Raw genomic sequence first — 13,919 nt, 5'->3', positions numbered from 1 at the left:
GAACTGATTAGAAAAAAAACCCTAAACAATGAAAATAAAATTCACTGCAAAACAAATATATACAGTTGCAAACAATTCCAGTAATAAACTTTCTATGTAGCAACAAGCAAGGTGAAAAAAAGTGGGTTTGGAAGCATATTTTCTTATCTTGTGGTATTATATGAATGTTACGAAGGACTAAAGACTAAAAATATAGTCCCCAGTAGCTGATTGCCAGAATTATTAGATATACCAAGACATCCATATGCAGGACATGAGCACAATATGTAAATTTACTTTGGTATTCAAATGTTATTTTGGATTAAATATGCTTATTTCAGAACTAGCTGTCAATTTTGAGTTTAGTAACTTTAAAATTGAAAAAAAACCACCTATAATTTATAATTCTTTAATTTTAAGCACATTTACTGAACCAAGAAAACCAAAACTTATTTGAATATGTTTTATTCACAAGAATAATATTCCACAAATAATTTAGTAAGCTACACCATCATTATCTCCCTTGTGAGATGGAAAAAAAGAATCAGTTAAATAGTTACTGACCTCTCACTAACTGCGTACATTTCACAACATCTGTATGTGGATGCTCAATGGTAATCTCAAAACCTGAAAAATTAAATGTGTTATTTCACAAACTATATTATATGTTCTCATAACCGTACCTTTAAATTTTATTCAATAACCTCATTAAGTGACAAAATATACATTGATTGTATTGGATACTTTCTGAACTAATAAAAAAAATGTACAATGTACTAGTATAATTCTGAAAGGAGAGACATAAATATATATTTAAAAGATAGCTTGTGTTACCAAGGCTCCTCTTAAACATATTAAACAAATAGGCACTCTATTATTGGAAGTACAATGTAAGAATCATATGCATTTACTATGCTTACCTAAAGTTTGAAGCATTATTGTTTCAAGTATAACCAATTCCTGGGCCTGCTGAAGATATGCCTAAAAATTGGGAAACAAATTCTGAAATATTAATATAATTTTAACATGTTAATAGTAACAAGAATGATTGCAAAAAGACTGATGGGCTTATTTTAGGTACATTGTTTGATCAGATCACAAAAACTGAAGCAGCTAAAAATCACAAGGACAGAAAATAGAACAGTTTTAATTGAAAAATTTGTTTTTTCCAAATACGTACAGGTAGTCCTCAACTTACCAACACAATTGGGACTGGAATTTCTGTTGCTAAACAGTGCAGTTGTAAAGTGCTTAGTGATGGGAATCCAGTGCTAGCTGTTGTAATTCCAAACACATGGACGTTAAATAAACACATGGACGTTAAATGGGAAGTGGAGAAGTCCCAAGTAAAGAGTGCAGGACTGTTGCATGGGAATGGGGAGGGCATGGAGGTGTGTGTGTGTGTCCAAGCTCAGGTCTCATGAATTGGAGGAGTGCTGTAGTGCTGCACAAGGTCAGGGAAAGAATATGCCGTAGCTCAGTGATTTTTTTGGAACACTGTGGATCTGGTCTCCAAGAAACCCCAGAGCTGTAGCAATCACCCCTGGAAGCCTTAGCTGCATAGTGCAAAGTCCCTAAGGTGCACTGTAGCAGTGCAGTGCAAAGCAGCCACCATCCAGGAGGCCCCAGTATGGTAGTGTCCTAGAAAGCCCCAGCAGAGCTGCACTGGTAGGTGAGATCCCTGTCACCTACCATTATTTCAAATATTACTTTCCAATTTTATTTTAGCCCGATGGGATGAAGAAGAGTTTAGGGTTCACAATATTCCTCCGATCCTCCAATACTTTCTGCTGCTTCCATCATTATATGACAACCATGACAACTCATTCTTCAGGTATTATTTTCCAAAATAGCAAGGAATGGAGGAATGGGAAAATGTACAATATTCCAACCATTATTATTACTATTACTTTCTGTGTTGCTTTGCAAGTACACTGAGTGCTTCTGTACCGGAGATAAATTCTTTGTGTGTCTAATCACATTCAGCTAAATAAAGTATTCATTTCTGGGGAAGCAATACCAAAATGCTTCATGAGAGCAGAGATCCCAAAATTCCTCTCTGGATGAAGAGGAATACCTGGGATTGCCCATAGTTTTCCATACAGATGCTCCCAATGATGAGACTGTAAAACAGTGGTCTTCATTGGGTTTCAGAGTTATGGGAGTTGGAAGAATCAGTTTGCCCAAGCCACAGTTCAAAGCCTTCAAATGGACACTAGTTCAACCATGTCCTTTCTTAATCACTTTCACTGGGAACGGTTTGTAAACTGAGTTTTAGATGTTAAAAATTTCAGAAAGACAGGTTTTACTACACTGGGTGATTTCCTTCAAACCTCAGTGGAAGAAGTTTCATGTAAGTTTAAAACTTAAAAAAAACTTTTTTATTTGGAAAACAAACAGCAAAAGAGTGATTAAAATGTTAGTTTTGGAAAGCTTTTACATGGACAAGGGGGAAATTCACTTGAAATAGGATTTTGAAATAATTTTGAGAATACTTTCTGTGGTTTTTAAAAATCTTATTAAAAATATATGAAGAATTTAAATTTAAGTATAACGAACATTTCTCTGGGAAAATGTTATGGATTAGAGAAAAATATAGGAGGCCTTGAAGGCTAATTACTAGAGGCAACCAAAAAAACCCAGAAAGATTACAATTAAAGGACAAAACCCACTAATACATAATTTTAAAAAAGTATTTCACCTCTGGAAGATTTGAAGGATATTTTGCAACAATGTACCAGAAATTTCTCTTAGGATTGTTTGATACTATAAAATAGTATCAAAACAAAAGATACAAAAGAATGCATGAGCTTTTGAATGAGAGTCATCTTTTGGAGAGAATCAGGTTGCTTTGCATATGGATTTAAAGGATACAAAATAATGATGCTGACAAAGATGCTATACAGGTCTTACAAATGAAACCGGCTGATGTTTTAATAGCAGAAAGGTACACACAAATAATAAACAAGGAAAATGATTTGGGTATGTGGATTTCAAATAAGATAACTTAGATAACTTTCTTAGTTTGGATTTGCAAGATATGTGTTACACTTTTAAGGAATTTCTGAGAAAAGATAAATAAATCAGCTTTTGGGATATTACTTAATAAATATCAAGCAGATACTTTTTGTTATATTTTTAGAGAAAGTGATAAATTCTGGTATTAAAATTGAAAGGAAACGAAGAGGATAAAAATTTAATTTGTAGGAATGAAGGGATTAAAGATTAAAATTTTCAATATTATTCCTAGTAGCTCCTGATACATTTTTTCTTAATTAACTTTGAGTAATGAGGCTTTAAAGATTAGTTTATAGACATAACACACGTGAAAAGGATTTCTTTTTGCTGTATTTTATGAGAAAAATAAGACACTATAAAATAAGGGAAAGGAGTACAAAATTTATTTATTTATTTAAAGTTAAAATATATTGTTATTTCTTATATTGTTATTTCTAGTAATTCTTAATGGGCATTTGCTGATTAAGATTGAATGATAAGGCTTAATTATTTGCTAATAGATAAAAGATGAGATATGGGATAAAGATATTTTTGGCTGAAATGTTAAGAAAAGATATTAAGTTACTGAAATTGCTTCTATTTGTCATGATAAATAGGGAAGTCATCTCTTTCTTTTACTTTTTATATATTTTACTCCATTTCCCCCTTCCTTCTTCTTTCTTTGCACTTTTTACATTCTCAGTTTGTATTAGTTTTTTTCTTTGTATTTTTAAATTTCAATAAAAATTACTATTCTGAAAAACACACAATGCTCTAAAGACTTTTCATTTCTTTACAACTAATACACTTTAGTATTAATGGAGATTGACAGTAAATTAGAAGCACAGAACAAGGAAAAAACTTTTTTTTACAATTTTATAAGTTGTCACAGAAAATGTAAATGATAATTTACTATTTCATTTTGACAAGATTCCCCTTAGTAGGAAGATTTTCCCCAATGAAAATTATATTAAGTCGTTTCCTGATGATTACTGTGATAGCCTATTGCTAATAGTTTTTAAGAATGGTAGAATGTTAAGCAGAAGTGCATTACATTTGCATTTAAATTTCTCAAAAAGGAGAAACAATAAACAAATATATTTTTGTTAATTAACAATGAAAGTGAAAGCATGAAAACCTTTCATTTGAAAAAGAAAAAATAGGCAAATCCCTCTTCTGATTCATAGACTGAAATCAGATTAAAGCTCTATATAAACATACATCACTCTTTGTGTCCAGCTGGGGCTCTAGAGGATGAAGGCAAGCATGTGCTACTTTGATAACATGTTCAAGTTTCCGTGGTTGTTCTTCTACTTTCGCAGCCAAAAATAATGCAGTAGGAGAGATAATCTGTGGGTAGAAAATGCACTGTTTAAAACATTATTACAGCATATGCTTTGTAAGATTAGTTACTACTGATCACTAGGAGAATCTTTAAGTATAATAATACTGACTTGTAAACATTGAAAATTATTGTATGTCTCATTTTTATCAGGTCCACCTGATACGCCAGTTGCGTCCCTTTCTGGATCGGGACTCCCTACGCAGAGTCACTCAGGCACTCGTACTTCCCGCCTGGACTACTGCAATGCTCTCTACATGTACTTTCTTCCAAATATTTTCAACAGAAGTGAAGAATCAAAAGGCACATTTATTTTGGCTTGTGCCCAATGCAATGCTGATCATAACCAATGCTGGTTTTATTTAGATTTTCAATGTGCGAAGCAACAATATTATTTTAATCTTCATCTTGTAGCCAGTAAATTCAATTGCCGTCTGGGACAAAAATTCTAGTGCCTAAATTTGGAATTTTAAATATTCCTTCTCATGTCAAACTCTCTCCAACTAATACCACTCTTAATAGAAGACAATTAGCTTTATCTCATGGATAGACCTTGGAGTTCTTGGTGCTGAGCTTCCTTCCTGGTACCTCAACTAGGTAACATAAACTGTGTAACCAATGAAATATTTGCATTGAAACTATGTAGGGCGATGAAATATTTGCAAACAAGCTCAGAGCATGGAGATCACTCTTTCATTGGCTTCCTCTTACAAGTGAACTACGCTGTAGTGCAAATCAATAGCTAGAGGTGGTATAATATTATACCAGCTATTATATACCACCTCTAACCTACAGCTAGACGTGATATAATATTAATCCATTGATTCTACTGGATTCCTTAATACTTTTCAGTTCTTTGGGCATATCTCTAAAAATCAGGGGACAGCCTCGAGATATTGTTGTATGTTTTCATGGCTAGCACCAATGAAGCAGTGATGAGCTTTCGGGCTGGGTGACTGTGGTATAGTTTTCTTTTGTTCTGATGTTTTGCTAGCAGTTGTGCCAAGTTGCTAAGAGGTATATGACAAAGCAGTTCCCAGATGCCAGCCTGAGTTGCTGGAATAACATCAGAATGAAAGAAGACTAGATCTCGACTATCCAACCAAAACGCAGCACTGCTTCAAGCCTTAAAAGATGTTTTCCCATCCCTAGCTCACCATAAATTCCTCAAATTAGAATCATATGTGAATCATCCAGAAAAGTTCTATAGGGCTCTTTTCAACCTTGACCTTAACATAACATAAATTCATCTTCTAATTTGAGGCATTGTGTTAATTTGAAATAGCACAGGCAAACAGCATTTAGCTTTATTACATCTACCACTGGCTACCAGTAAAGTTTTCAAAATGCTACACAGGATCATTTAGGAACACTTCCCATGAAAACAAACAGGCTGAAGTTCTATCTACAGAATTCTCTTCTGGTAGACTTTTTTCTTCAGGCTGATTGAATTCACAAACTGTTTAAAAAGCTGTCATGACCTGGTCTACCCCTAACAGTAAATTGTAGGTCTTGGTTTACAAACCACAAAGATTGGGTTCACATATTTTGGTAAAGCAAAATAAAAAAAAACCTTATTACAATTTAATTCAGTAATTGTCAACCAGGCATCATGGACCATAACTGGTCTAGGTGGGATGCAGATTAATTTCAACTTTGTGTGTTTAAAACTTACCATGAATGAAACATAAGAAGTGCTTTGTTTTTTAAACAAAGCTGTTTCTAATATGGTTGGATCCAAGTACTTTGACATTGGTAAATTTGCTTAATTCAATGTATGAATTTAGATAAAGTGAACTGCTGCTATAATAGTGGGGGCAAAAAAGTATTTAGTCAGCCACCAATTGTGCAAGTTCTCCCACTTAAAAAGATGAGAGGCCTGTAATTGTCATCATAGGTAGACCTAAACTATGAGAGACAAAATGAGAAAACAAATCCAGACAATCACATTGTCTGATTTGGAAAGAATTTATTTGCAAATTATGGTGGAAAATAAGTATTTGGTCACCTATAAACAAGCAAGATTTCTGGCTCTCACAGACCTGTAACTACTTCTTTAAGAGGCTCCTCTGTCCTCCACTCATTACCTGTATTAATGGCATCTGTTTGAACTTGTTATCAGTATAAAAGATACCAGTCCACAACCTCAAACAGTCACACTCCAAACTCCACTATGGTGAAGATCAAAGAGCTGTTGAAGGACACCAGAAACAAAATTGTAAACCTGCACCAGGCTGGGAAGACTGAATCTGCAATAGGCAAGCAGCTTGGTGTGAAGAAATCAACTGTGGGAGCAATAATTAGAAAATGGAAGACATACAAGACCACTGATAATCTCCCTTGATCTGGGGCTCCACGCAAGATCTCACCCCGTGGGGTCAAAATGATCACAAAAATGGTGAGCAAAAATCCCAGAACCACACGGGGGGACCTAGTGAATGACCTGCAGAGAGTTGGGACCAACGTAACAAAGGCTACCATCAGTAACACACTACGCCACCAGAGACTCAGATCCTGCAGTGCCAGACGTGTCCCCCTGCTTAAGCCAGTACATGTCCGGGCCCGTCTGAAGTTTGCTAGAGAGCATTTGGATGATCCAGAAGAGGATTGGGAGAATGTCATATGGTCAGATGAAACCAAAGTAGAACTGTTTGGTAAAAGACAACTCAGCGTGTTTGGAGGGAAGAGAATGCTGAGTTGCATCCAAAGAACACCATATCTACTGTGAAGCATGGGGGTGGCAACATCATGCTTTGGGGCTGTTTCCCTGCAAAGGGACCAGGACGACTGATCCGTGTACAGGAAAGAATGAATGGGGCCATGTATCGTGAGATTTTGAGTGCAAACCTCCTTCCATCAGCAAGGGCATTGAAGATGAAACGTGGCTGGGTCTTTCAGCATGACAATGATCCCAAACACACCGCCCGGGCAACGAAAGAGTGGCTTCGTAAGAAGCATTTCAAGGTCCTGGAGTGGCCTAGCCAGTCTCCAGATCTCAACTCCATAGAAAACCTTTGGAGGGAGTTGAAAGTTCGTGTTGCCCAGCGACAGCCCCAAAACATCACTGCTCTAGAGGAGATCTGCATGGAGGAATGGGCCAACATACCAGCAACAGTGTGTGCCAAACTTGTGAAGACTTATAGAAAACGTTTGACCTCTGTCATTGCCAACAAAGGATATATAACAAAGTATTGAGATGAACTTTTGATATTGACCAAATACTTATTTTCCACCATAATTTGCAAATAAATTCTTTCCAAATCAGACAATGTGATTGTCTGGATTTATTTTCTCATTTTGTCTCTCATAGTTGAGGTCTACCTATGATGACAATTACAGGCCTCTCTCATCTTTTTAAGTGGGAGAACTTGCACAATTGGTGGCTGACTAAATACTTTTTTGCCCCACTGTATATTATGACCCATCAAGAATGTTTTATAACTGCAGCTGAATATAAATGTGATAAATATTATGGTATATTTCCTCAACTGTCATAATCCATTTTATAAGGAGTTTCCTCCTGAAGATGGACAAGCAATTCCACCTGGTATAGAATCTACAGACTGATTAGGTATATGTGATTATTATTCACAAACTCTTATTATCATTGGATTTATATTCTTCATTACTTTATAAGTGATTCAAGGTGATAAACATGCCTAATGCTCTTTCCTCCTCCTATTTTCCCATATCAAAAACCCTGTGAAGTGGATTGGCTAAGAGAGAGGGACTCACCCAGTTGGCTTTCATGCCAAGGCAGAATTAAAACTCATAGTCTCCCAGTTTCTAGCCTGGTGCCTTAACCATTTAGATCAAGCTGGTTCTCAATTTTGGTTAATTTTTATTTAAAGAGCTTTAAAGTAATATGCAACTTATACATTCACAAGTACATATAGTATATATTTCCAATGAATTTCACTTAAAGAAACGTTGGCTCCAATTCTACCATAGATACAAGGCAGATTTATTGCTGATAGCATCTAATTTGTAACATTTTCCAAAAAATAATTCTGTATCAAAAGATACTTTAATTCCATAAAAACATGCTACTTCTCCTCACAGTAAAAATAGCACTAGCACTTAAGATTTATATACTGCTTCACAGCCCTCTCTAAGTGGTTTACAGATATTGCCCCCCAAAAATCTGAGTCCTCGTTTTACTGACTTCATAAGAATGGCTGAGTCAACCTTGAGCTATCATGATCGAACTTCTGGCTGTGGGCAGTTAGCCTGAAATAATGCATTCTAACCACTGTGTTACCACGGCTCCTCCTATAGTTATGCTTACCTTTACTGAAATTCTAAATAGTTGATTATACATATACAGTCCCTATAGGTTTGCCTCTGTTCACTGCTATCAAGATTTAAGTATTTCAAAAAGATTTTTTCCCCCAAAATTTTCTCATGAAAACGTATGTGTTTTAATTTTTAATCACTCATAAAGGGCTCATACACAATGCATTGTGATTTGTTTGCGGCTAAATCAAATGTATCATCCCAGCTATTTTAATTCCACAGCCTGTCTGTGGAACTACAGATATAGAAATTGTGAAGAATTTCTCATTATACACGAGAGCTACTTTGGATCCCAAAATATAACAAAGTTTGTGTGTCAGTTTCAGCAACCACAATAACTCATTTATTCAAGTCATGTATTTTTTATTGTAATGTACTTCCTTTACTATTAACATATAAGCAGAAAATATTTGACCAATGAGCATTTGCAAAATAACTGCTGTAAACGAGGAGGGTATGGCTAGCCTCAAAACTCCAATTTATTAGATGGCAATTCTTCCCACCTATGTAACCCTCTTAATAACTCTTATCATTCCAGCTTTCTAGCTCAGAACAGTACTTGAAACTAAAATGGTATCTAGAGGTAGAATTCTGTATCATGAGAACTTCCTTTTAAAAAAACACAAGGGAACATCCCAAACATCAAGTTGCTTGCAATTACATTTTACCAGATTACATTAAAGTCCATTGTGGTTTTTTTTTTTTGTCTAAAGAATATCTAGGACTATTTTGTTGTTGTTAGATTAGGCTTTTAGAAAATACCTTCAGGGTGAAGTGCATCTACTTCAAAAAAGCATGCTACACTGAGATTATCATTACTAAAGAATCTGCAGTTTAGTCTGAACTACAGCCTTTATATTTTCATTGCTAACCTGATGACTTCTGGAAATGCTAATATGGTTTACTTTTAGTGGACTTAATAAGCAGCATGCCATGAGAAATAAGTTCATGAAGCTGAATAATGATTCCCAAAATCACATCCCTTTTTAATTTTGTGCAAAAGTAAATTTGAACTAGGCTTTAGCTTCTTTCTAAAACATATGGATGTTATTTCTATAGCAGTGACACAAGTTGAATATAGATGTTAAATCTTTTATTTCATTGGTTTGGGATATGGATTTCTGATTAACCTCTCTGTTCCCAGTGCTTGTTGACACCAAACTGGTTTCTATAGTCTGTAGTTCTTGGTTTACAAAAGATGTGATTTAGCGATACACACACACACACACACACACACACACACACACATAAGCTATTAACCCATACCGATATATCTTGTTTGCCCATTATGTATATTAGCAAAACCTTTTAAAAAACTCTTCTGGGAAACTGTCCAGAACACATTCTTTCTTATCACAAAGAAGGTACTATAAATAGCTTATATTACAAAACTAACACATCCCCCAAGTTTCTAAAGCCATGAATCACAGGATAATAATATTTCAAAAGCCACTTCCAGTTACATGTTATGTCAAGTTCATACTTACATTTCTATTGAATTTTGTGAATGAATGGTGCATATAAAACCTGTGCATATAAACAATTGCGGTGTTTATTGTAAGTTGAGATCTTAAACTGTGTCAAGGAAATACTACAAACGCATCCTCTATTTTAACTGTTTTATGTTATGTACACTGACAGAAACCCTTGTTGAGATGAGTGGCTATAGAAATAAAAACAAATATATCTTGCATTCAGCTGCTCTGTAAAAAAAGTTATGATTTTTTTTCAAGTTATCGATTCAAATATAATTTTCTTGGGACTGAAGAAGTTTGTTAAAATAGATTTCTCTAACACAGGAGTGCTATCTGCAAGTCTTCTAATCAACTAGGACAGGGATCCCCAACCTCCAGGCTGTGGCCCACTAGTGCCCCCCCCAGTTCAGAATTGGGCTGCAAGGGCAGCGGGCAAGTGCACCCGCTGCTTGTGAAAATGGAGCTGAAAGCATGCATCTATCACTCTCACAGGATCATCCCCTCCCCCCATCAGTCCATATCATCCCCTCCCCCCACTAGGCCACGAAGACGAAAAAGGTGGAGACAGCTGAACTAGAACAAAGTCTGGACAAAAGAAAAAAGAAAGACAGCAATCTTCCTCATTGTTGCCCCTAGGCAGTGCCCTATGCCCCAGAAAATCCATTTGGGAGTGAACTCCCAAAATGGTGTATACAATATTATATAGACATTACACATTCCTCTTCTATAATAAGAACATTCTGAGAGGAACTCTATGCTGCCCACATTGGCAAAATAAAATCTGGATCCAATTCAATGATTATATCCAATTACACAAGTTTCTGTCTTCTATGCCCCAACTGAAAAATCCATTCAGAGAATAAAAAGGTGTCCATGAAATTTTTGAAATAAGTGATGGAAAGTTACAATGGTGATACAATTGTGGGAAATCAGGCTGTAACAGGAAAGCATCCTTAGGATTGGATTAGGACCTCCCTTCAAGCACTTTCAGTTCTGAGTCACCTATGCCTGGGGGTGAAAGGGACTGGAAAAGTTGCTGCCACCTTGCAGTATATAATATAAACCTGATTTATCCTTCCACACTAGTCCTCTGGTGAACCAGGAGAGGACTTAAGGGTAAATCCTCACACCTTTGGTCTGGCTAAACTACCGAAAGGGAAAACAAATGAAATTTCAGGGAATCAATTGCTCAGCTAAGCTGAGATGGGCCCTAGAAGGCAGGCAGACAACTCCAGGATTTAACTATAAAAATCCACTTTATTATAGGTGCCAAAAGAAGATAAGGTTCCACAGACAGTGTTAAATATTTAAAGCCTTAATCCTAATGCAATTCCAACTGCAGCCAAACAACTCATTGTCTAAGGTAAGCTCATTGAAGTTCAGCCAACTCTCTCAAAAGGCACCTTTTTCTACTGAAAACCTGTTAGAACTCCCTTTTCCTTTATTGGTTTTTAGAGATCAGGCAATTCCCTCTGGGCAGATAAGGCTTGTTTGTGATTTAAAGGGCCAGCTGCTCTCCACTAAAAGGCAGATGCAGTTTGTGCTAATGTTACATAGTAAACACTAATATTTTTTAGAAAATTATTTTTTTCCATAGTGTCATTTTCAAAAACATTATTCTATAACCTGAGTTTTAGAACCACATCTTGACTTAGCATGAATGCTGAATTTTTAGAACTCAGGTTATTCCACTTCAAAAGCTAACAACTTCAGTGTCTGTTACAAAATGTTGGCTTTTAAAATTCAGCATTCATGTTAAGTCAAGATATGGTTCAGAAAAAATCTTCTGTCAACATCTTGTGTACTAAAAACTAAAATAACTAAAGAAACTATCACCACAGTTATAAAAACTAGAAAATGTGTTAACTTTAAACATTAAATATTCACAAAGTTTATTTAAATAAACCCATTCTCCTTTTCAGTTGTTACTACTTTCACAGATTTCACAACCAATATGTGAAATGTCAAATAACAAGTTTATTTCTAAAAATGTTGCAATGGATCTGCACTGTGTAGCTTTGCATTACATGAACCATAAGAACTCCAATTGGTATGAAATCTCTCAAGTTGAGGCAACTTTGATGATTTCATGGATATATCTATGCAATTTTCCTGGCAACAGTATGAAAGTGGTTAGTAGCTGCCTTCTGCTGGGAATTTATTACTTGCCAATAATCTAGAATAGTACTCTGGATTTTCTGGCAGTGTTTCATCCAAGTAATAACCAGATCCAAATATGCTTAACTTTTTGAGATAAGCTTACCAGAGTCAACTAGATTGACTCTGCAGCTATAGAATAAAAAATTACTAGCAGAATTAATTTTATGATAAACAACAGCTATCAGCTAATACTTGTTTTAGCAAAATATTGATCTAAATTAGATTAGCTAAAAAGCTGTTAAAGTACTCTGATATCTTCATTACATTTCATTAAATATGTTCTGGCGTTTATACAAAACTAATTCAATCTTCATTCAGAACTACAGAAATTACGATAGGAGTCATTCCTTACTTCAAGTTCCTGAAAAACTGTTGAGAATACCAGAGAGGCTATATTTTCAATTTTATTACTCTAAAATAGCAAAAGTTCTATTTAATAACCTTATTTTTAATGACCTTTGTTTTATTCTCCTTTAAAACATTTATATGCCGTTTCCCATTTAAAACAATTCCTGGCTGAAATTTCCTTTCCCATCGTTCACATCAAATGTCTCAAAACGGGCATTTGGGGGAGGAAGAAAAAAGTGGGGAAAAACTGCCGCCTGTTCCTTATTCTGACACCAAACTTTTTATCCACCACATGAAGCAAAAGCATCAAATCTCTTTTAAGCTTGACCGACTGAGATAGAGGGCATTTGGGGGGAGGGGGGGGAGGAGGAAATTTCGTTTAATCAACAAAAGTTATTTATACAGCCCCTATTAAATCGCAATTAAAAAGAAAACAAAACACCGGTCTGGAGAAAGAAAAAAGAAAAAACCAATTATTGACGGTACAAATCTGAGATTACCCATACCCTGTTTAGCAGCCATGATACAACCACGATCCTTTTGCAATCAATCAAGCCGAAAAAGGCACCTGGCTAAAACTCCAACCGCTCCTCTCCCCCTCGAAACCCGTGCAAGCGAAGGGAGTGGGGTGGGCTAAACAAGCCAACTCGCGCGTTGTCTGCGTGGAAAAACTTAAAACCCACCCCGGAGCGCAACGGAGGCAGACAGGCGCCGAAACTCGGCTTCGCTTTTTCCTCCTCGACTCCCAGGGGAGCCTGTGGCGCCTTCCCGACTCTCCCCTGAAGACGGGAGCGCAGGCCGAGGGGTGGAGCCACAGCAGGCGAGGCCTCCCAGCCTCGCCATCGGGCCGGCCTTCCGAAGGAGCCCCCGGGACCAGACCTCACACCTCCCCCCCCTCACGAAAGGCTCTTCCCTTCCCCCGCTGACTCACTCCCCCGCCCAGGCCTCCTCTTTCCCCCGTTCCCGGCCCGCCGCTAAGGATACACGTTGAGGCGCTGGCCCATATCCTGGATGAGATTGGCCGCCTGCTGCCGGTAGGAGAGCTCTTTGTCGGCCTCGACGCCGCAGTGGCGCGACGGCGTGTTCTCCAACCGTTCCCGGCTGAAAAACCAGCGCGAGCTTCCTAGGCCGCCTCCGCCAGGTCCGCGCGACCCCGAACTCGCGCAAGGTCCGGAACTCAACGCCGCCGCCATGACACTTCCTCCTCCTCCTCCCGAAGCAGCGCCCGCCGCCGGCGCGCCCGGCTCCTCCTCTTCCATCGCGGCACCTCTCGCGAGAATTCAGTCAAAGCGCGCCCAAACCGGGTCTCTCTCTCCCTCTCT

The 13,919-nt window shown here is 37.1% G+C and overlaps 1 protein-coding gene across 3 annotated transcripts in view; it reads right to left on the bottom strand.

Annotated features, from left to right (window-relative positions):
• The window catches only part of CCNT2 (cyclin T2), a 26,913-nt gene extending 12,994 nt beyond the window's left edge, over positions 1–13,919 (bottom strand). For 2 of the 3 annotated variants that reach the window (XM_034424074.3, XM_034424082.3), the window contains exons 1-5: positions 13,582–13,919; positions 10,102–10,183; positions 4,198–4,326; positions 900–960; positions 544–606 (exon numbers count right to left, since the gene is read on the bottom strand). In XM_034424074.3, coding sequence (XP_034279965.3) covers positions 544–606; positions 900–960; positions 4,198–4,326; positions 10,102–10,183; positions 13,582–13,856 — 610 coding nt within the window. In that variant the 5' untranslated portion in view covers positions 13,857–13,919. The remainder of the gene's footprint in view (positions 1–543; positions 607–899; positions 961–4,197; positions 4,327–10,101; positions 10,184–13,581) is intronic. The other variant, XR_004592468.2, reaches the window with a different exon arrangement.

This window comes from Pantherophis guttatus, chromosome 1 (assembly GCF_059756535.1).
Source record: "Pantherophis guttatus breed Tessera chromosome 1, ASM5975653v1, whole genome shotgun sequence".
NCBI classification, from domain to species: Eukaryota; Metazoa; Chordata; class Lepidosauria; order Squamata; family Colubridae; genus Pantherophis; species Pantherophis guttatus.
The sequence above is the reverse complement of the archived record's forward strand: the minus strand, read 5'-3'. Positions and strand labels throughout refer to the sequence as shown.